The sequence below is a fragment of the Polypterus senegalus genome, chromosome 2 (genome assembly GCF_016835505.1).
Source record: "Polypterus senegalus isolate Bchr_013 chromosome 2, ASM1683550v1, whole genome shotgun sequence".
Classification (NCBI taxonomy): Eukaryota; Metazoa; Chordata; class Cladistia; order Polypteriformes; family Polypteridae; genus Polypterus; species Polypterus senegalus.
Genome location: NC_053155.1, coordinates 138,752,481 through 138,777,153, shown reverse-complemented (window position 1 = coordinate 138,777,153; position 24,673 = coordinate 138,752,481). Strand labels below are relative to the sequence as shown.

The 24,673-nt window shown below is 38.7% G+C and overlaps 1 protein-coding gene across 1 annotated transcript in view; it reads right to left on the bottom strand.

Moving 5' to 3' along the window:
- LOC120523410 (gamma-aminobutyric acid receptor subunit gamma-3) overlaps positions 1 to 24,673 on the bottom strand; it is a 1,280,683-nt gene that overhangs the window by 498,756 nt on the left and 757,254 nt on the right. Inside the window, exon 4 of the mRNA XM_039744699.1 lies at positions 4,306 to 4,526. Coding sequence (XP_039600633.1) covers positions 4,306 to 4,526 — 221 coding nt within the window. The remainder of the gene's footprint in view (positions 1 to 4,305; positions 4,527 to 24,673) is intronic.

Sequence of the window (24,673 nt, the reverse complement as noted above, 5' to 3'; positions counted from 1 at the left end):
ATTGGTTGTGTTATTCCTCCTAGGCAAAAGTTGGTCGCAATGGACTCATAATAACAAGAATTTTATTTTATACACTGAAAACATTGGTGGTGCAGTGGTAGTACTGCTGCCTCTCAGTAAGGAGACGAGGGTTCATGTAACTACAGAGGGTTAAAATTGATCAGCCACAGCATGAAGTTATGGGAAAGAGTAGTGGAAACTAGGTTAAGAAGGGAGGTGATTCCGAGCAAGAGCCTAAAAGATGCAATGTTTGCTCTAAGGATATTGATGGCAAAGTATAGAGAAGGCCAAAAGGAGTTGCATTTTGTTTTGTGGACCTGGAGAAAGCATATGACAGGGTGCCTCAAGAGCAGTTGTGCTATTGAATGAGGAAGTCGGAGTGGCATAGAAGTATGTAAGAGTGGAACAAGATATGCAAGAGGAAAGTGTAACACTGGTGAGGTCTGTGGTAGGAGTGACGAATACATTAAATGTGGACGTGGGATTACATCAGGGATCGGCTGGATTGACAGGTTGACAGAGGAGATTAGATAAGCGTTCCTGTTGACTATGATGTTTGCAAATGACATTGTGATCTGTAGCAAGAGTAAGGGAGCAGGTTGGGGAGACCCTAGAGAGGGGGAGATATGCCCTAGAGAAGAAAGTAATGAAGGTCAGTAGAAACACGACAGAATACATGTGTGTAAATGAGAGGGGGGTTCAGTGGAATGGTGAAGATGAAGGGAGTAGAGTCAGTGAAGGTAGAGGTGTTTAAGAACTTGGGATAAACAGTACAAAGTAATAAAGAGTGTGGAAGAGAGGTGAAGAAGAGAGTGCAAGCAGGGTGGAGTAGGTGGATAAGAGTGTCAGGAGTAATTTGTGACAGATGGGTATCAGCAAGAGTGAAAGGGGAGGTCTACAGGACGGTAGTGAGACCAGCTATGTTATATGGGTTGGAGACGGTGGCACTGACCAGAAAAAAGGAGACAGAGCCAGGAGGTGGCAGAGTTAAAGATGGTAAGATTTGCTTAGGGGATGACGAGAATAGACAATATTAGGAACAAGGTCATTAGAGGGTCAGCTAAGGTTAGACAGTTGGGAGACAAAGTCAGAGAGGCAAGGTTGCATTGGTCTGGAGATGCTGGGTATATTGGGAGAAGGATGTTAAAGATAGAGCTGCCAGGCAAGAGAAAAAGAAGAGGGCCTAAGAGAAGGTTTATGGATGTGGTGAGGGAGGACATGCAGGTGATGGATGTGACAGAGCAAGACGCAGAAGACAGGAAGATATGGAAACAGATGATCCAAATTGGTGACCCTTAACGGGAGCAGTCGAAAGAAGAAGAATAAGTTTGTTTCTCAGGGTCTTTCTTGACCATGGAAATTAAGTAAAATACAATGTGACATCTTGGTTTTATATGATGGCATCATAGTAGTTCAAATATCCACGGTTTTGTTCTATGTAAAAAAAAAAGTGTTTTTATTTTTTAAAAAGAACATTTGCAGAGTCAAAAGTTTCAAGTATTTTTAGGCATATTAGCCTTTGTTATTTTGATTCAACTGACTTTTTGGCCTTTTGCTTGTTTCAGGCAAATGATTTGTTTATTGTCATGTCTCCTTTTTCATTTCCTGCCATGTTTTTGACCTTTTCAGTAAACTTGAAAACTTAATCTTTTAAAGGTATTTCAAGGTGTCTGATAGTGCTCTATTACCTTCCAAACAATCTGTACTTGTTGCTGTCTGTATGTCAGTATCATACAGTCAAATCTCAAAAATCTCTGAAAGTTGTCTTTTTAACAAGAAATTATTTTGAGCATCAGTGGCAAATAAGTCAATTTGCCAGGATGCTTTTTTTTAATATATTTTATTGGTATGTATTTAAAATGTAATACTAAAATTATAACTTGTGCATGCTATTTTAATTAAAAAACAGTTTTGATATAAATTGCCTAGGGAAATTCTATATATTGCTAATTATAACTGGAGTGTTTTATCATAATGTGCCTGAAAGTTGCTATTAATCAAAATTTAAATGGCTGAAGAAAAATAATATATGCCTAATAAGTGAATGGTGGCCTTACTGAGGATTCACAACACACTAGTTTAGTGGAAGTTGTTAAATACGTTCTATGTAATGTTAGACATTGCATAAGTACTTCAGATAATTTTTTTGGTAGTTTGTCTTTACTAAAAATGGAGAAGTGCCAATGGAAAAAAAATTACTTTTTTGTAGTAAAGCCTGCTAGAATTAATAATAAAAAGAAGAACACTTTAGAAACCATTTTAGAAATCTATTTAGAAAATTCAGACCTGCAAAAAGAGTGTAGCAGGTCAGTTAAGTTCAGTTGTAGACTTGGAAGTGGATTAGTTCAAAATCCTGGTAAAAATTTAGCATTGATTTCAGTTCAGTTTAGAGCCCTTGTTGGCCCTGTGCAATCAAAGTTATAAAGAGGTGTTCTCTGAGATTTAATGCTTGGAGTGGATGGATGTTGAATACATGATCCAGTATCCCATCAGTTTAAATTTTGGGGATTCAGATTGCCCATTGCTGTCCTGAAAGCATTTGGACATAGATAGGAATAAATTAATAAACAGCCCGGATGGTTACCGTTCCATTACAGGGTGCACTTACTCATTTTAGACCAAATGAAAGACATCAGACAACTTTAACATGAGTGTGTTTGGGATATGAGAGTAAAAGCAGTGTATCCAGGATAAAATTCAAGCAGACACTGGAAGAGAGTGACTAGGCTGAAATTCAAACCCAGGCTGCTGGAAAGCTGAGGCAGCAGCATTCACATCTGCCGCAACCATACCACCAAAAAGTAAGCATGAATACTTCATCCATCCATCCATCCATCCATTGTCCAACCCGCTATATCCTAACTACAGGGTATAGTTTTAAATTATGACAAGAAGTGGATAACTTTGACTTATTATACTTTCAGAAGTCAACTGGTATTGGTATCAAAGATGAAAGGTAATTTTGAGTAACAGCCTTTCTGGAATACCGCAACACAGATAAACACTTTAAACTGTGCATGAGAATGAGGAATCTCTCCTTCAGCATCATTTATCACACATAAAAAGTTCCTTTTGACCTGTTCAGTACTTGATCCCTGTTTTTCATTGAATCTTAACAAGTGGAATTGAAAAAATGTAACTCTATAATTTCTAAGAACTGTTGTGCATGGTTGGGGGCACCAACTAAATTTCAGAATGAAACATTGGCTTAGTAGCCCCCTATGCAAATGGGTATCTGTGCAAAATTTGTTGATGATAGGTTCAACGGTGTGTATTTGTATACCGAACTAATAAACAGGGCTGCCTAGCATTGGCTGAGGTAGAGACACAGGCTAAAATCTGGAATAAAATATAGCTTACAGTTCCGCAGTGTACATCTGTGCAAAATTTGGTTTAACAGTTTGGATTTGTATTCTGGATAAACCCACAAATATACATTCAGCTTTATTTATTAGATCAGCATATAGGGTAAAGCCAGGCACTAAATTATATTTTATATTCTTTCAGTCTTTTGCCTTAATAATTGTGGAAGTCTTAAAATCAGTAAGATGTTCTAAAATGTATATATTTTCAAATTATGCTTGTGTACATGCACTTTAGAGTTTTTCTTCATTTGGCATTTCTGCAGTAGAAGTACTGTACATACATTACTTTACATACATTCTCTCATAAAACAAGTGTGCTGTAGAAACTTTCTGGGTATTTATATATGTATTAATTCTTACATGATCATGTTTGATTGCTCTAATTTATATTTGCATATTTATTTAATAAAGGTTTGATAACAAAAAAAAAAACTGTAGGTACTCTAGCCAATTTCAATTAAAACATATCTTAAGACCACAACTGTGCTTACAACACCTTGTAAATGTAGTATTCCTTTTAGCAAAATTAATATTCTTCTGTTAAAACAAACTTGCACACTACTTGGCATTTTTTTAACAAGATACAGTGTTCTCATATTAGGAGTAATAGTCGTATTGGAGGAGTGAGACAAAACTGTTTTTTGTGCATACACAACAATTGAAGAATTATTGAGGATAAGGTATGACATAATACTTCTTATTTCTCAAGCTATGCTTTAATGTTATGCAATAATGCCACTTTTTGTGCTCATAACTCATATTCATCCCTTAAAACTTTAATCCAAGCTGCTTGAGTATACAGCAGAAAGCACTAGTTTTACATATACTTGGTAAAAAGGCCTACAGATATAATAATCCCAATTCAATGAAATTTTCGAAAATTTTAAAAATTGTGTTAGGAAATAGTTTGGTATCACTGTAAATAACAAAAGTGTTTTACCTTAATGTATACAGGATTTTCCCATCATTCCATATTCTGAGGAGCTGATTGGGTGTTGTAATCCAGTGAGCCTCTGCCGTTTTTGAATTTCTGAATATAGTGTCTGGTATCCAGATAAGTCCAACCATATTGCTATTCAGGGTTAATATTTTCATTGTACTGTTGAATCGAAGGCGGTTATCAGTCCAAGTCTGAGCAAAAAATATATCAATTTGGTATTCCTGTAATAAAATATAAATGAGTTTATATTTAATAAATAGTTGCACTGTATGTTAATTTATGATGAAATTAATTTGGAATAATTCAGAACATATTTTAATTTTAATAAAAAGGGTGTATTATGATATAGGTAATATATACATTGCCTTAGTTCTTAAGGCACCATTAAGCAGAAGGTAAAAAAATAAATAATAAAGGATAAAAGCAAAACTATTATTATACTTTAATTTTATTACACTCTTCATGGTAGACATTTTCAAAATATTTAGATAGTATGACAACCATTGCTAACCATGCAATTTTAACAGAAACAGCTACATATCTGGTTAAATGTAATAGAGACATCAATAAGCCTTTCCTAAAATGTAAAAAATGTTATGATAAAAAAAGAGTTGACTAATAAACAGCCTTTATTTATTTAACATTCAGACAAAAGGCAATAGCAACACCTCCTTTTCAAATAAGATGGTGCTGATCATATCATGAATTAACACATTCGCCACAACTGTAAAATTATATGACAGTAAAAATCCATCCATCCATCCATTATCCAACCCACTATATCCTAACTACAGGGTCACGGGGGTCTGCTGGAGCCAATCCCAGCCAACACAGGGTGCAAGGCAGGAAACAAACCCCGGGCAGGGCGCCAGCCCACCGCAGGGCAAACACCCACACACCAAGCACACACTAGGGACAATTTAGAATCGCCAATTCACCTAACCTGCATGTCTTTGGACTGTAGGAGGGAACCGGAGCACCGGAAGAAAACCCACGCAGACACAGGGAGAACATGCAAACTCCACGCGGGGAGGACCTGGGAAGCGAACCTGGGTGTCCTAACTGCGAGGCAGCAGTGTTACCCACTGCACCACCCATAGTAAACATCAACATCTATATTTGTTGGATTTTCTGATTTTGCTTGTAAGAGCCTTCTAAAATATATTAGATACTGCTCTGCATTGTCAATTATTGTAAGTTTAGAAAATAAGCTGGACTGCACAGTAACATACTGTTTAGAGCAGCTACATCACAGGTTCTAAGATCAAGGCTTAAATTCCTTATCCCATCAGTGCTTGGGGAAGAATGTTTATTATTCTGCTGTAAAAGTCACGGCACACTCGGAAAATTTCTAAAGCTTGAAAGGTAGTGAATGTGTTCTATTCCTTGAAAAAGGTAATCATGTCTATACCAGAAGGCTTAAGCCAGTCAACTTCGCATAGATCACTAGTAACATCGTGAAAGCAGTTACTTCCATTGCTGAGCACTAGTATAGCTAAAGTCCACATATACTGAATAGAAATATCCCACTCATCTAAGTTCAGAATGTCTAATAAGTTGACATAAAATGCTCACCAAGCAGGAAACTGTATGAGGTATCTGGGAGACTGGGTAAAGCACCTCTAATTTTTTTAAGGAATACTTCCAAAACAATTATTGAGAACAATTGACTAAATGCATGCATGTAAAAGACTGAATTTGATTTTACACATTACTGACAAGGAGAAAAGCTAGTTAAGTTTTTATTTATTTTATTGCTTTTCATTTTTCTCTTTATAATACTGCCAGGATATATTTGTTATATATATATATTGTGCCTCCTCCAGACCGCGAGGGGGCGTCCGTCCTGGTTATGCTGGGGACCTCGAGTACAGGGCTTGGAAGCCCAGCCCTGTAGGGACCCGTGGCCACCGCCAGGCGGCGCCCCAGTGCCTAAATATCCCGAGAGCCCAGCACTTCCACCACACCAGGAAGTGCTGGGGGGAAGACTTTGGGAGACACCCGGCGAGCTGCCGGGAGGACAGCCGGCACTTCTGCCACGCTGGGGCGTGGCCAAGGGAGGAATGCCGGGAACATCTGGTGCCCATCCGGGAGCTGTATATAAGGGGCCGCCTCCCTCCAGTCATTGGCAGAAGTCGGGTGGAAGAGGACGGAGCTGGAGTGAGGACTGGAGGCGGCCAGGAGAGAAAGGCACAGAGACTGTGAGGCCTGGACTTGGGGGATTCGGTGCAAGAGGCACTGGGGTGTGAGTGCACAGTTTGTAAATATTTGTAAATAAACAGTGTGTTGGGTGATGAACAACATGTCTGCCTGTCTGTGTCCGGGCCAGCGTCCACAATATATATATATATATATATCCTATGTAAATTTGTCCACCCTATCCCACTCATCAATACTCCCACATAGAGCAAATGTAGCTTTACACAAAGGTTTGGAATGTAGGAGGACAACCAGAAAATCCACATGTAAGAGGAGAACATGCAGACTCAATCGAGACAACAGGCACAGGATTCACAATCAGAATGAAGGATCTGTGGGGTAGTAAGGATAACCACTGCACTAGCATTCCACCTGTACTTCTGTGTATTTCTTAATGCTCCTTTCTTTGAAGTGGATTAGTTTAATTTTGGCAAAAAACAGTGACTCAAATGAGACCCAGATGTGCAATGGTGATTCAAAAAATAGGCCACTCATGTAGCACTTCTCTCAACCAGTGGGGTTGTACAATCTCCAAATGTCATATTAGCAATATTCTTTTTGAAATATACCATTATTTTTTCTTAATGATGGAGGTTGCAAATGTGCTCATTTAATGAAAAAAGGCATTGGCACAACAGCCTTCAAAAAAAGCAAGCAATAATTATCACAAGAAAAAAGAAGTCACTGTTTTAGGTGAGACCGTAAATCAGATCAAAAGAACAATCATGCCTTTTTCTGTAGGTGTTCTGTTTCATTTCATTTCTTAGGAAGACAGTGCTTATCATGGCAGCAAATAGCACAACTGAGGTTCTTTCTTAATAAAAGTTAGTTCTATGAATAAATTTGAAAACTCCATACATTCAGTATGTAAAATCACTTGTACCATATAGGGTTGTAGGGAGCCAGAGCCTATCCCAAGCAAGCATGAACCTGGAACCAGTCCAATACTCATTGTTAAAAAAATATTTTCTCAGCGTATTTGGCTACAAACATACACCTTTAAATAGTATCTATCCTTTTATTAAGCCCACTACAATCATTTCTATACTGTACTATGAAATTAAGATAGAAAATAATAGAAGGGTCGCTTATGCCGTATGCTCTAAGTCAGAGGTATTAGGCACATTTAGTCTATCACTGTTAGCTTCTAATTTGAGACAGAACACAGCTTCTTTAAGAATGCTGTCATTTTCGACATAATTGATCATTCTGACTTCACATGCACACACTTTTCTCTGTCATATAAACTGATGATGTCTATTCTCAATTGGGGAATAAAATAATCACACACTCAACAAATTTTCAGAAACACTTTTAAATACAAAAGATATGGAGTATTATCACTACCAATAACCCTCTATACTGGGAAAAATATTTACAGCAATGTATTAATATCTACAGTTCCAAAACCTTCATCCACAAATACACTCAGCCTAGGTAAAGCACAAGTTTTAATAAACCCACTGTAAAACTCACAATATTAAACTTTTCCTAGAACCATCCTTTTTGTTCTTGTGGGAGCTGAGGCGCTTCTTCTTTTATATTCTCCCATGAAAGCCTTTTTTCACTTTCTGACATTATTTCTCCTGTTTTCCATCAATAATTCTGCAAATTCAATTCAGTCTTTCTCATACTCATCCTACTTTTGTCAGAAGTGAGTGATTTATTTAAGTTCCATAACTACCAAAATTATTTTAGCCACAGAATGGAAAACCACAGACCTTTTTAACATTATACAATGGCAACCATTTCTCTAGGATTTAATTCTTGTAGAGCTCTCTGCAGTTAAAATAAATAAACCCACCTCCGCGTAGCTCCAGTTGTACAGCAAGGCAGCTGCTGAAATTAAATTTTAAGTAATTGCTGTTTACTTTATCTTCTTTTTTTCTTAAGGCTAAAGTGTCAGGAGGTTGGGTATGGAATGGAGAGTGTATGGAATAAATCAAGGGCTGGGGTGGGCTGTGGAAATGGTGGCTGAGGATGCTATTTGAGTTTTCCAGTAATATGTTTAAACAATTTCTTAAATTATATTTGTTGTTCAGAAATGATGAATTATTAAAAATAATAAAAATTGGTTTAAGAGATAATACTAGCTATTACCTTATTTAAAATAATACCATTTTCTAATGTATGGGTGGACAAGCTTTTAAAAATGTGGCAGGGCAGCTCTGCCGAAAAAGCTTCTGGATACAAACTAACATTAAAATCAAACTCTGTTCACAAATTGCCTTAATAAGCAAAAGTAAGTTTGTTCAATTATGATAAATCTCAGTGTGCTAAATAATACTTGCAATACTTTTAAACTAGGGAAAAAGATGGTAGATAATCTTTATTCCCTTAAATATGGTACAAACGTTACATTTCTGGCAATTAATGATTCAAAAATGAACTGTTCATTAGTGAGTTATTAAGAAAATGGGCACATAATTTATTCCATGACAGACATGTTTTCAAATATTCAACAATGAAATTTTGGATTTTATTGAGATGTTCTGTAAGTCGTGTGTGTTTCAGATGAAGGAGCTGTACTGAAATCTAAAAGGTTACAATGATTCATTTTCTACAACTGATTGTATGACCCAAAGCTCTACTATTGTAAATAACAATACAAAAATTGAAACAAATATTTTTTAAGGATTTCTCCTGTAAAGTACAAATATAAGATCATGAAAAGGCCCTGTTTACTTGAAACTATAATTATAAATCAAGACGAAAAATGGTCTCATTATGTTTCATTGCAATCCCGATATTGTCAGAGAAATGAAATCCAGAAGCTGCAGATCTGCTTTCTCTACAGACTGCATTGCTGTGGATTTTTTTATCAACGGCTGTTTTCTTAGTCTGCAGTTATGAAAGATGTTGATACAGCCCCAAACAGATTTTCACTTAAGATTTAAACTGCTTAGAAATGTCTACAATAAAAGCTTAGATGGGTTAGGTGACTTTTTTTCCAGATATGTACAATAACATTTACCAAATGTTAATTGTATAAAGATGGCACAGTGGTTAGGACTGCTGCCTCACAGATACGTTATCCTGGATTTGAATCCCACAACCCAGCATAGTCTGTCTAGTGTCTGGATGTCCTTCCCATTCTGAATATGTGTGGCAGGTGGGCTGACCAGCATATGTGCATGTGTGTGCCCTATAACCCGTCAGTGTATTTCCTACTGATTTATATTAAGTGAGTTTGAGGATGTATTCAATAATATCAAAATTTTACACAAGGTCCAAAATATTTTAAAAACCATATACATAGATTGAATTTTGAAATGCCCATAGGCCAGGTAACTGCAATATTATTGCATCACCTGTTCTTGGAAACTTTTGACCTGAAACAATGATGCTTTGGTCTTTTATTTTACTGCATTCACTGAAGCATGGATGAGTTATAAAACAAAAAGTAGAACATAGGGCAAGTATGAGAGTTCTTCTCAGCATCACTTCCTGGACAGCTTTTGAATCACTTCCACGTTTTGCTTTGGTGATACAGTGGGACCTCAGGTCACGAACGTCTCGGACCATGTACAAATCGGGTTACGACCAAAAAGTTCGCCAAACTTTTGCATCTGTTTACAACCACACACTCGGGTGACGATCAAGCCAGTTTCCCTTCTGGTTCGTACGCATTGATGATTTCCGCATGTGTTCAGTCTCTCCCTGTGCAGCGAGCTAGTAAGCGAGAGAGAAAGAGTGCAAGAGAGAGAGAGAGCGCAAGAAGGCAGTTAAAGAATGTTTTTAAAGAGACTGCTTTGAGCATTGTTTTAATCTCGTTGTATTTAATGAAGACTTTTTTCTATTGGATTTTAACCACCACTTCACTTCTTTATGGGATCATGTATTTATTGAAGGATTCTGAAAGCACTACACTTTAATTTGGACTTTGTTTTTAAATTGTTGTTTTGTTGATTTTAATAAAAGCACTTGCGCTTTTTGCACCATCCGATTGCTCCATTGTAGTGCCTCTCTGTTGTGCTCATCAGTAACATTACTGACGGTGATGGGTTTAAGGGCTCCCGGAAGCGAGATGGGAGCATATAGTGAACCCGCATCTTCACAGACTTTACCTCAAAACTGTAATCTCCTCTCCACCCAGTTCCTCCTCACTTCCTTCATGCCAGAAATTGACTCATGCAAGGTTAATTTTCTTGGTTAGTTTTTTGTATAAATTACAGATTTTTCAAATTTTCATTTTTTTCCCTGTGCTTAAAACTCATTAAAAAAAGTGTTTACAGAGAGCGATTCGTAAGGCTATAGCGTGAACTCTTGCAATGTTAGTTTTCTCTGTTCAAGGTTTTCTCAGTGTTATTCAATGTTTTTACATTTAGTTTACTATTACACTGTACATTCTATGGTGTAATTAATTATTTTTGTGCTTAAAAATCTTTAAAAAAATGTATTTACATACAGCTCGTACGGTCCGGAACGGATTAATTGTATTTACATACAATCCTATGGGGGAAATAACTTCAGGTCACGACCAAATCGGGTTGTGGCCAGAGTTTTGGAACGGATTAATGTCGTGACCCGAGGTTCCACTGTACATGTACTATTTCCTTCCTCTGTACTTGCTGTCCCTTTGTGCCAAGCCTTTAGATACCCTTAAATGACAAAATTTGTCAGGCAGATACCAAACTCTACTAAAAGACCATTAAGGTTATACAGTCCCCTGTGGGATTCTATGCTATCTACAGTATTATCCAGAAAGTGCTGTCATCTTTGCTATTTATTCTCTATTTACATAGATGCCCAATTATTCCTGCAATGGTTCACTTGCCTTTAGCATTCTGGCAGTGTACCTTATGATGGTACATTGGCCACCAGTAGTCACAAATGCTCCCACACTGGCATACAAGAACTTTCCTTTTGCTTGTGTTAATTCTTCTGCCAGTCAGACAACCCCTATGATGGTATGAGCACAACTTGTTTCTGACCCAAATTCTAGCATTACAAATTGTTTAACGTATTGTTATTCAATTCTGTAGCATGAATGTTATTTTATTCAGCACCTTAACTCTCCAATTTAAATAAAAAAAAAAATCCCAATGAGCAAAATCTTTTCTTTATTTATGCAGCTAGCTGAATTGTAAGAGTATTCTGAAGCTTTGCATAAACTGAAATGAGAGATCCGGGGCAAGGGCAAATACCACATGGTGGGCATGGATATCTACAGGCAACAAATAAAAAGATGTACTAAAAGTATAAGAGCATGGCAAATTAAATTTAATAAATGTAGTCAAGAGTTAGAGAGAAATGTTTTCAGTCACACTAAGCCGAAATGGGTATATGAGGGATATTCACAAATTTAAAAGCATTGCAGTCTTTTGATTACACATTTCTTCAATGTTGTGTCAATATCCTGGACAGTGAAAAGTTAAAAGGGGTTTGGAAGTTATTTTCCAACTCCACAAGTAATTAAACTTGAATGCCACAGTACAAAACATTTGCAGTTGCCCCTTGACTTTATAAGGAGCAAAAGGAGGGAAGAGTAGACTACCTTTTGTTCCTTTGTATAGAAACTACAGGTGTGAAAATATTTAAATTCTGCTTGTGATTGTAGTGCTGCTGTTAATTTTAAAGAATAATTATACTGCATTTCTCTTTTGGGGATTAAATTTTTCTTTGTGTGTTTGCATGAGAAGAACCAGCAAACACAAGAGGCTGACCTTTAGATAGGGAAAGAACCTAAGTCATTAAAGGAATGGAGGGAGAGAAAAAGAGATTTGAGGGACAGCTGATCACCCTCTGTGTACAGCTGCCTTTTGAAAAAGAACACACCAAACATGGCCAAACATGTGTACATCGTATACATCTACACAGCATTTCTCCAATATCAATGACCCATTCCATTACCTTGTTCTTACAACTAGCAGTTATTGTGTTAAGCATGAATCTACGTTATACTGCCTGTCTCTTTATTGCTGCCCAGATGAGCAGTTGTATTGAGCAGTTTGACATTTGTCAGGGATACACAATTCTATGAAAGGCAAGGCAGGAGGAAAAATGGGTGATGGTGCACATGGCACTATCACTAAGTGACCTGCCACAGGAGTTTCTGCGCAAAATAGAAACTGAATTGCTAAGAGGGCTAGGGCCAGCACATGTGGGCAAAGAAACACATACAACAGCAACACAAGTCCACCTTTAAACATGTTTGAGGTGTGTGGTGTCAAACCCATTTGTCCAGTCCAGGTGCTTCAACCTATAGACTGGCTAACACATCGCAGTCCATCATCAATAGTGAGGTGACTTAGAGCTCCTGCCACAGCAAGTACAGTTCCTTCATGTTCTTTTTGTGAACTGGGGTCAGAGGATGATGATAATGATTATGGTTTTGATAAAAAGTAGAAAATAAACCATGAGTGACTAACAGGACACTTTAGATTAGGAAGGTAGAGTAGATGGGGATTTACAGAAACATGACATAAAAAAAATCCAGGGGATCTTTCAGAAGCAATCACCTGAAGATCTGGATGGTATGTTGGTGCCTTCTACTTCCCTTGTATTGCTGGTGGAGGATCAGAGAAAGCCTGTGCTAGATGTCAGGCATCACCAATGTGTATATTTTTTATATTACTGCAAGTGATTAGTTAGTGGCCATATGCAACTTGTGAACACAGAGAAACAGGCTTAGCTTTTAAGGCTCACATCTGGGTACTACTGTACTGATATTACACATCACAGTTTATGGTGGCCACAATAACTGCCCAGAACAATCAGAGGCTGTGCCAGTAGTCGTTCTTGGCATGCTCATCAGTCCTCAACTTACAAATATCATCATCTCCGCCATACCCTGCTATGGCTGGTGCTTGCCACTGAGTCTGCTGCTGAGGGTGATGCTCTGCTTCTGGGACCTTCAGCGTAGGTGGTACAAGCCTGTCCTTCAATAGTGATGAATAGAAATAGACACAGGCTCAATGATGGTAGTAAAGGCATGAGGAGGAAGTAGGGTAGGTGGAGAAAGAGATCGAAGAGAATAATACAGAAGGCACACAACACCTTAGGAATTGGCCTCAACTCCTGTCTCTCACTCACAGGTGGCAGCAGGATGCAGATTATGATACTGAAGATGATAGGAAGGCCTATGCCAAGACCCCTTGTACACCATGGCCAATTAGATAATTACCTGTTTGTGGGCCAACCTGCTTATTGTAGTCATGTAAAATAGAGATAGCTACTGGATAACCTTACTTTTAGTAGTCATGTAAAATAGAAACAGCTACTGGATAACCTCACTTTTAGTCCCTTGTTACAAAAGTAGGATTGTGGAATTTTTGCTGTAAAATGAAGCAATAAAAAGCTAACATCTGCAACCAGCAAGTAGTGGCCTTCTTGGAATTTGAAATTTGTCACCACAGGAGAGTTGTTTCCACTCTGGCCCTCCATGTCTCATCACTTCTTCACCCCACTTCCTTTAGAAGCAGCATGACAATCCTGAAAATACTGGAATAATTTTTCCTCCCTCAGTGTGACAATAAAATTCTGCTCCACAGCCATAGGGCAGCAGCTGGACAGGATAGCAACTGACTATATGGGCTGTCTGGGAGAATATGATTTTTTTACAAATTGTTGGCTCCATAGACTTCTGGGTTACCTGACTTGAACAATTCCCCGAGATGGTGTAGTATGTCATACAAACACTCTCCTATGCACCATTTCAGGCTTTTTACAGCATGGACTTACACAGCTAGTACCTAAGAAAATGCAAAAGGTTTCAGTGCCTCCATTACATTCTTAAACATCTTGGATCTTCCAATGCCTATGTTAGGATTAGTTGTGATCTGCGGATTTCGCTCAAAACGTTTCTCACAGCTAATATGGTGTGTTTGCTGGTGACTTTGTTCGCCAAACAGTTTCCTGGAAATTTGCTGTGTGGCTGGCTTATGGCGCTTTTCCACTGCATAGTACGGCACAGCACGGTTCAGTACAGCTCACCTTGGTTCGGCTCAGTTCGGCTCGGTTTGCGTTTCGACTGCAGTTTAGTACCGCTTTAGAGTGGGCGGGATTATTCACGTGTCGTTATAGTTGCGCCGCCTCTACTGCTGTGACACCGTGGAACTTTTACAACAACACGCAGACGACGACAACACTTTAGCTCGACGACACGCAAGGGTAAGCATCTAAAAAAAGCACGTCACTAGCTAACTTTTATCACTGTTGCAAAGCATAAAATGAACTTAACTGCCAGTGTAACATTAAAATGCTGATTCTGTATATTACAGATCTTCCACATTTTGCAAAAAAGTCGCCGCAACAGACCATCTGTTTGGACATTTAACCGTGCTTCAGAGTGGTGGGATGTGATTGTTTCCGGTTTTACAAACACTCAGTGGCTGGAGAACTTTCGAATGTCCGAAGAAACATTTATCCACTTATGCAACAAACTGCGTCCAGCGATGGAGAGACGGGACACAAACTTCCGCGTGTGTGTACCTTTAAAGAAAAGAATAGCCAGTGACGCAGTAATGACGATTTTCTCCGGCCAATCAGTGACCAGCAGAGTTTACACGTCACGCTTTGGTAACGGTTCAGTGCGCTTGGAACCTCGGCTGAGGTGGTACTAAAAAAAGGACCAGGTACCAGGTACTGTTCCCAGTGGAAAACGCCCCAAAAGTGAGCTGAACTGAACCGTGTCGTGCCGTACTATGCAGTGGAAAAGCGCCATTAGATGGATATTTTTTAGTACACCTTGATGCTTTGCGAGGGCAGCCTGACATCAGAGAACAGTAGCAGCTATGCGCACTTTCACACGTGCATATTATTAGATCATTGTCGATCTGCTTTGCGCATACATAATGTCACAACCTGATCAGTAGTCTAGCCCAGGGGTCCTCAATCCCAGTCCTGGAGAGCCGCAGTGGCTGCAGGTTTTTGTTCTGACCTGGTTGCTTAATTAGAAAGCAATTCTTTCCAATAAAGCACTAACAAGCTATGAAATTAAATTAACTCTGCTATGTCAGGTCATTCTCATATCCTAGATTTTCTTTCCCTTTCTATCATGCAAATGATTTGAAGGCTAAAATGGATGATAATTCTCAGTCCTTCACTTTTTTCTCTTCATTTTTCTTCCAAGTATTTAATTAAACCCAATAGTGCAGATAAATACACACAGGTGTAAATGTAAATAAGCTAAATGGAGAAATGCTGCTCTCTCTTGTCATTTGCATGTTATTGATAATAAGGAGCAATTAAAATAGCTGTTTAAGACAAAATTAAGCAATAAGGGCTCAAAATCACTAAAGTGAAGCAGAAGTGTTACTTTAGCAATAAGTGCTTTTTATTAAGCAACTGGGTTGGAGCAAAAACCTGCAGCCACTGCGGCTCTCCAGGACCGTGATTGAGGACCCCTGGTCTAGCCTGATTCTCAACTCACATTCTTTTTTATTTATCATTTTTATCATTTAACATTAGTTAACCATAATAAAAATAATATGAATATTGCCACCATAACATTGATCCCTGTTTGCTTGCAGTGCAGCACCCTTCTAACTAATGATGCATGCATTGATTAGCTTTGTACCATAATCACAGGTCAAAACAAGCCTTAAAGGACACCCCCACCTTGTCAGAAAACATATTAGAACCTGTGAAATAATAATAACAAAAGATTCAGTACTATTACAGATGTTTCCATTTTCTTGATGAAAGAAGAAAGTGAGAAGCATCTACACAGATACAGTGTAAACAAAAAGATAATCCAGCTGCACATGGAGCCCCAACTCTAAACAATGGAGTGAGCCAGTCCTATGCCACCTCTTCTTGGCACAGCCAGTGTGTACCCCCAGAACTATATGAGCACAATGATCTATATTTCATTTACTTATTCCTAGTTTGTGGCCACTTCTTGGATTTTTTGTGGTATTAATTTTGCCTGCATCTTTTGTTGTTTAAGGCACGGTTAGGCAGTGGTTAGTACTGCTGCATCACAAATAAGTTTACATTTTTGGCCCCAATATTAGGTCAACCATAGCTGGCAGATTATTATAAAGCCCTCAGGGATACTTAAAAGACCAAAACTAGTTCAGCTCCCTACTTCCCCATTGAATTCAATGTATTTTTCAGAGTTTGGCAAAGTTCCCAAACAATTCAGTGATTTCACTAAACATACAATGAAGCGAACTGTACGGGTTTCACTCTTCATTAGTTAGGATCTTGTTTGTAAATTTCAGTTCTGCTATCATCGCCATAGAGTCAGAATTTCTTTACAACAAGCTAACTGAGTTAACTGTATCCCCCGATATTTGTCAGTGGATTACTAGCTTTCTGCAGGAAGTAAATAGTATGTAAGACTGGGCTCCATCTATCCAGCTCTAAGTATATCTGCAAAGGTGATCCTCAGAGATGCATTTTTCAATCTATCTTGTTTGCACTTTACACTAATGACTGTTCCTCCATTGATAATTCCACAAAAATTGTGAAATTTGCTGACAATTTGACATTTGTGGACCATATCACTAATAATGATTAGACAAAGAGATGAACCACATGGTTAAATGGTGTGCTTGTAATAATCTATAACTCAAAATCATCAAAACAGTGAAATTGTGATTGAATCCCACAGATACCCTCATTCCTGTCCCCTTGTGGATATCTGTGGCCATGGTGGACTTGTTTAAATTTTTGTGGACCACAAATACTAACACTTTGAAGTGGGACAAGAACATCACCACCGTTATTGGGAAGACATACTATAAACGAGTCTATTCTTCCTATGCCAGCTGAGGAAACTCAACATTTCTGGTTTTATCCTTAGGAAGTTTTATTTAGCCAGCATCGAGAATTTTCTGACTTTTACTATCACTATGTGGTTCCCTTCCACCTCCTCCCTGTTCAAGACCAGGCTACTGCAGTGGTTCAATCTGCCAAGAAGATCATTGGCTTTCTGCTACCTTTAATAAATTTACTCTTTTATTGCCAGGAGTAAGAACAGAACAAGAAGGATTTCTGTAGACTTCATTCACGGCTGCAGCCATTTTTTCCCCCCCGAGAACCATCCCAGAGACAGTACAGGTTCATTGCATGCCAGTCAGGCATGTCATTCCAATGTAATCATGTCATCACTGTAGGTTCTTTTCTGTAACCATGCAGCTCCTTAATACCCTCACTCAGGTGTAACCCCGTCCCTTTTTAACACATCCTAGTTGTTGTTGATACTTCTTGTTATTTTGCACTCTACTGAGAACTTCTTCTTGTTGTAATCATAGCACACTACTGATGCTATTAGATGTCTGGTTTTTATATTGTCAGGTATTTTATGTTATAACACTGATGCCAAGATCAGTTCCTGTATGATTGACTGTGACGATGTGGGTTCTGGCTCCACACTCCCATCTGATTTTTGGAAGCACTTGAACCCAACACCGTCGATAACGTAACCGAGTGAGCTAGTCAGTGGAGGCAATAATTGAGCAAGGGGTGGTGCAAAAAGAGAATAGTGCTTTTATTTAAAACAGTCAACAAAACAGTGTTCCAATAAATAGTGCAGTTTCAAAATTCAATAAATAAATAATCCAATAAAAGAACCTGGAGGTTAAAACAATAGAAAAAACAATCCTTTAAAATGAGAGGTTTAAAATGTTCTTCAGGAAGCAGTTTTTTAAAAACAACAACAACAAGCTCGGTGCCTTCTTTTGTGCTAGCGTCTCACCGGTTGGGCTTTACAGCAGGCGAGACGCTCTCTGCAGCTGCCCTCTACTTCTCACTCATGAGACTGGAGACCTCCCGAACCCTGGCTTCAGGCGGCACTCATCCCAGCCTCAGAGACGTGGATTTCCACAACGGCCAGGTCGCCCACGTTGAGGATTCCATCACCAAGTCTCTCGACTTCCGCTGCCTTTCCGTGGCTTCTCTGCGGCCAGTCGCCTTCCCTTGGTCACTCCCGCTACCTGATCGCTCAGCGGGAGCGACATCTAACTCAAACGCCTGGGTGTAGGCCCAACACCACAGGCCCTCGCAGCTGCCCGTGAGTGCTTGTTCGATGAGAACACTCTTCGCGGCTCTCTCTCTCTCTCTCACCGACCTGCCTCCTCATCTGCTCCCGGTAACCTCCGTCCTCTTTCCTTTCCTTTCTCTCTCTTCTCCTCTCTCAGGCGCCTCGCGCTTTTTAAAATGACGCGGGCCACAGCAGCTGCAGCATTAGCCATGGGACAATCACGAATGTGGGCAGTTCCTCACCTGTGCACTCGGTGAGAAACGCCCACACCCTACGGATCGCCCCACGGCCCGCTATGGCCCAACGTCCCCTCGCTAAGCCGCGAGCGCGCCGATCATTTATTTAAAATGAATAGCCTTTGCACAGTGAGCTGTGGACCCGCTATACCACATTGACATACTGGCTGAATCTCAAATTTGCATCTGCATATATTTTACTTTTGCTATTCCAGTAGATTATACTTAAGTGGAAAGCACATTCTTGTAATTTACCAGTTTATTTTACATGAAAATCCACAATTAGAGTGTAAGTACCATAATGAAAGGACTGTCATCCTGACTCAAATCGAGGGAGATTCCTGAACAGGAAAGATATTAATAACCAATCCGGCCAGAATGTGTGTCCATCTATTTTCTCTCATTATGGCATCCTGGCCGGGCATTCCAGCTGGGTTGGTCGTTGATGCCTTTCCTGGATGGGAAGACATAGCAGAAGGAGAGAGGACGCCTGCTTCCCAGGGCTTTATAGTTCCCCAGTACGCTGGGTGGCACAATTACTTTGGCAAGCTCCCTTTGGTACACCATCTGGGCATGCTGGGAGTTGTGGTCCAAATGATCAGCCCTATTAGGGTACTTGAGTGCCGGCAGGGGGAGCTGCAGGGGAGCAATGTCCCAACCTTCGAGGGGCTTTCATTTTTTTTTTTTTTTTTTTATTTATTAATTTTATTACAATCAATACATAGCAATCAAGTTTTACAAAAAAAAAGAATTATGCTAAGAACAGATCGATCCCCACCCTTGAGAGAGAGAGCAAGCCAAACGGTGTAAAATTTAAGGCTTTTAAAAATACCTAAATCAACAAATTCTCTGTGCTTTATAAAATCATTTCAAAATATTACTGATTAGATCCTGCCATGTTTTGAAAAAAGTCTGCACAGATCCTCTAACTGAGTATTTGATTTTTTCCAATTTTAAATAATATAACACATCAGTTTCCCACTGACTTAAAGAGGAGAGTTTGGGTTCTTCCAGTTTATCAGAATAAGTCTGCGTGCCAACAGTGTAGTGAATGCAATCACAGTTTGTTTGTCTTTCTCCACTTTAAGACCCTCTGGAAGAACCCCAAACACAGCTGTTAATGGGTTAGGAGGGATTGTGAGTCCAAGACTGTCTGAGAGGTAATTAAAAATTTTTGTCCAGAATAATGTTAATTTGGAGCAGGCCCAGAACATGTGACCTAGTGAGGCTGGGGCTTGGTTGCAACGTTCGCAGGTTGGATCATGCCCTGGAAACATTTTGGAGAGTTTTAGTCGAGACAGAAGTCTCGATATATAATTTTGAGTTGTATAATTGTATGCTTTGCGCATATGGAGCTTGAGTGAATTCTCTGCATTGCTACTTTCCACTCCTTTTCTGATATATTAATTGAGAGGTCATTTTCCCAGTGTCCTCTTGGATCTTTGAAAGGAAGGGATTGTAAAAGGATTTTATATATTGTAGAGATGGAGTCTAACTCCTTGAAATTGAGCAATAATTTTTCCAGCGTGGATGAGGGTGCAAGATGAGGAAAATCTGGAAGGTTCTGTTTAACAAAGTTCCTGATTTGAAGATAGTGAAAGAAATTTGTAGCTGGAATGTTAAATTTGGAACGTAATTGTTCATAGGATGCAAAGACGTTGTCTATATAAAGGTCTCTAAGCAAGTTAATTCCAAATTTTTTCCAGATATTAAAAACTGCATATGTTTGTGAGGGTTGAAAGAGGTGGTTCTTTTGCAGGGTGCCACAGAAAGAAGCTTCTCCGTCTTAAAATGCTTTCTACATTGGTTCCAGATTCTAAGTGAGTGGAGCACAATTGGGTTATTAGTGTATTGCCGATAACTTTGGTACACCATCTGGGCATGCTGGGAGTTGTGGTCCAAATGATCAGCCCTATTAGGGTACTTGAGTGCCGGCAGGGGGAGCTGCAGGGGAGCAATGTCCCAACCTTCGAGGGGCTTTCATTTAACCCAGAAGTGCTTCTAACATACAGCATTGTTAGCCACCTCATGTTCATCAGAGAGTCAGAGTTGGGAGAGAATTTGGACAACACCTGCCTGGGAGAAAATGAGGTTAGAGAAGAGAAAGGGTTTACTTTTTGCTTTACTGTGCTGTTAACAAAGAAGCCTGTTAAAGGCGTTTTGTAAAATAAAAGTATATGTTTGAACCCAGTACTGCATCTGTGAGGTTGTGTTTGGAGGGGGCCAGGTTGCTGTTATGCCCTCTACTGGTCACAGGATAGATAGATAGATAGATAGATAGATAGATAGATAGATAGATAGATAGATAGATAGATAGATAGACCATACATTATCTGTTTCTATGAGGAAATTAATTAATGCACTTAATCAACATTGTAATATGGTGTCTTCAGTTACAAGCTGCATTAAACAAAAAGTTTTGATTTCAAGGCAAGGTGGATAAAGTATGTCATATCATCATGAAACTGAGCTGCTCTGTTCTGCAACTTGAGGGATTTTACCTCTAAAGTATGCCTTTTCCTTCATTTGAAGATTCAATTAATCACTGAAAGAGAAAGTAGTGAAATTACTTATATCAGACAACAAAGCTACTGAAAACTTGCCAGTTTTATTGTATCAAGTACAGATGAAATCCTTACAAGTTAAAACTCAAAGAATATAAATATACAGTTTGCTGTTTTAGTTTCTGTATATTTAATTTTACTCTTAGTGTAACTAATACATTAAATACACTAATACATTACTTAATACATTTCACCTTTTTCTTGACTTTTACAACTAGACTACTGCAAAGCTGCCAATGTCATTTTATTAAGTGTAACTGAATTTGCCAGCAGGCTACAACCAAACACAAAAAAACTGAGTGAAACTAGAAATAGGAAGAAATAAAAAGCAAGTAGGAATTTGAAAGTAGTCAAGAAAAAAAAGAAATGTCTGCATGAGAGACTCAAGGTCATTGAAATGAACGAGGGATTAGAAATGAAGCATAGTTTGTTTAAATGCTCATGTCATCAGATATTGGCTGCAGATGAGTATAAACTAAGGAAAACATGGCCTAACAAAGAGACATACCACTATTAGGAAGAAGGAGGATGTCGTTAAGGGAGAAATACACAAACCATAGAAGAGGTTATCCAGAATATGCACATACTCTTCTCTTGTGTGAGGATAATGCTTGCAACTGGCTAAGAAAGGACAGATAACACCTTACCACCTCCAGCAACAGTCTCCTATGACCTGAAAAGTCTGAATAATAGCCTCCTAGTTCTATATCCCAAGATACATTTTCCATATCCAAGGTCTATGCTTTTAACATTTTTTTCATACATTTATTCACTTGGATATCATTGTACTTCAACCCCACTTTTCACCTTGTGAATAGTAAGCCAATAGAGGGATTCCTTGCAACTTCTCTCAGTTGAGTTTATTTGATCTAGACTGTCTGGTCAACAGACACTTGCTGGAGAAAACAAATGCCTAGGCCTTACTCCAGGAGTGAGTCTTGGTATATTTTTACCCTGTGTTTTTGGATACATTTTTGTTGGACTTCTTCCATTAGACTACTCTGATAAGCATATCCCTAATAACAGCAAAAGATTCCCAAAAGCATAAATGTGAAATGGACAAAAGTATTCATTGTGATGATTATGACAGACCTCTTTATTATCAACTGTTAGAATTAACTAGCAAACGTCTTGATTTTTGCTTTTGCTATCACATATCACTGCAGAACAGTTTTATTTGATAGATAAATCAAATATATAACTAAATGTAAGAGCCTTTTGCCAGTTATTTAGGTCATGTTAAAGTTGATAGAAGTCTTTTCTTAGTCATGTTAAATGTTTGCCTGTAAATTGGTGCATAGTATATGGGAGGTTCTTATAACCCCCAAAAGCTAAATTGAAATGGAATGTTATAATTATTTCTTGTCCTTCTGATTGCAGATTTGTCTTAGTGAACCGCCTTGCCATGTATAAGGCATGGAGGGCAAATCGTTTTAAACTGTACCTTAACATGTTCAGTTGTATGTGCAGTACGTTTAGAACATACTGAATGTGAATTAGGGTATTAAGAAATAACTCATCCTTAAGTATAGAAACAATTGAAGTTTAACAAAAAGAAACATTTTTCCTTTTCTTTTGCCTTTTATTGTCCGCGTGTAACAACTTTTCTCTATCTTTGTGTGGACTATTTGCTTATATATATATATATATATATATATATATATATATATATATATATATAGTATATATATATATATATATATATTGTCACGCATGCGCGAGTAGGAGACAGCGGATGGATCTTAAACCACATCGGAAGACGTTCGCCGGTAGGGAGTGGCGGGGTACTAACCTTTCTCCTGTGTTTTCCAGGACCAAAGACGCTCCGCCATAACTCTTTCCCGCAGTACATCTACTTCCGCCCTTCCTCCGCCATCATCGATGACGTCAGCAGTCCCATCATCCCTCACGCCTCCTTCCCAGCATTCCTCCACTTCCAGCTCCTCCCTTATAAAATGGCCGCCGGGCGTCGCGCATATGAACTGTTTAGTTTATATCTTTTGACCTGCATTTTTTTGCTATTGCGGATCGTCTACAATATACGGGCCGGAAAACCCCAAAGCTTTATGCTGCTTGTTGTTGCATCTTTTACAATATATATATTTAAAAAAAAAAATATATATATATATATATATATATATATATATATATATATATATATACACAGTCATATGAAAACATTTGGGAACCCTTCTTAATTCTTGAATTTTTGTTTATCATTGGCTGAGCTTTCAAAGTAGCAACTTCCTTTTAATATATGACATGCCTTATGGAAACAGTAGTATTTCAGCAGTGACATTAAGTTTATTGGATTAACAAAAAATATGCAATATGCATCATAACAAAATTGGACAGGTGCATAAATTTGGGCACCCCAACAAAGATATTACATCAATACATAGTTGAGACTCCTTTTGCAAATATAACATCCTCCAGACGCCTCCTATAGCCTTTGATGAGTGTCTGGATTATGGATGGAGGTATTTTTGACCATTCTCCCATACAAAATCTCTCCAGTTCAATTAAATTTGATGGCTGCCGAGCATGGACAGCCTGCTTCAAATCATCAAGTCAGGGGACTGTGACGGCCATTCCAGAACATTGTACTTCTCCCTCTGCATGAATGCCTTTGTAGATTTCAAACTGTGTTTTGGGTCATTGTCTTGTTGGAATATCCAACCCCTGCATAACTTCAGCTTTGTGACTGATGCTTGAACACTGTCCTTAAGAATTTGTTGATACTGGGTTGAATTCATCCGACCCTCGACTTTAACAAGGGCCCCAGTTCCTGAACTAGCCACACAGCCCCACAGCATGATGGAACCTCTACCAAATTTGACATTAGGTAGCAGGTGTTTTTCTTGGAATGCTACGTTCTTCTGCCATGCAAACCGCTTTTTATTATGACCAAATAACTCAATTTTTGTCTCTTCAGTCCAAAGTACTTTGTTCCAAAATGAATCTGGCTTGTCTAAATGAGTATTTGCATACAACAAGCGACTCTGTTTGTGGCATGAGTGCAGAAAGGGCTTCTTTCTCATCACCCTGCCATACAGATGTTCTTTGTGCAAATTGCTCTGAATTGTAGAACGATATACAGATGCACTATCTGAGGCAAGATGTTCTTGTAGGTCTTTGGAGATGATCTGTGGGTTGTCTGTAACAATTCTCACAATCCTGCGTATATGCCGCTACTGCGTTTTTCTTGGCCTGCCAGACCTGGGTTTAACAACAACTGTGTCTGTGACCTTCCATTTCCTAAATTACATTCCTTACAGTTGAAACTGACAGTTTAAACCTCTGAGATGGCTTTTTGTAGCCTTCCCTTAAACCATAATGCTGAACAATCTTTGTTTTCAGATCTTTTGAGAGTTGCTTTGAGGATCCCATGCTGTCACTCTTCCGAGGAGAGTCAAAGGGAAGCACAACTTGCAATT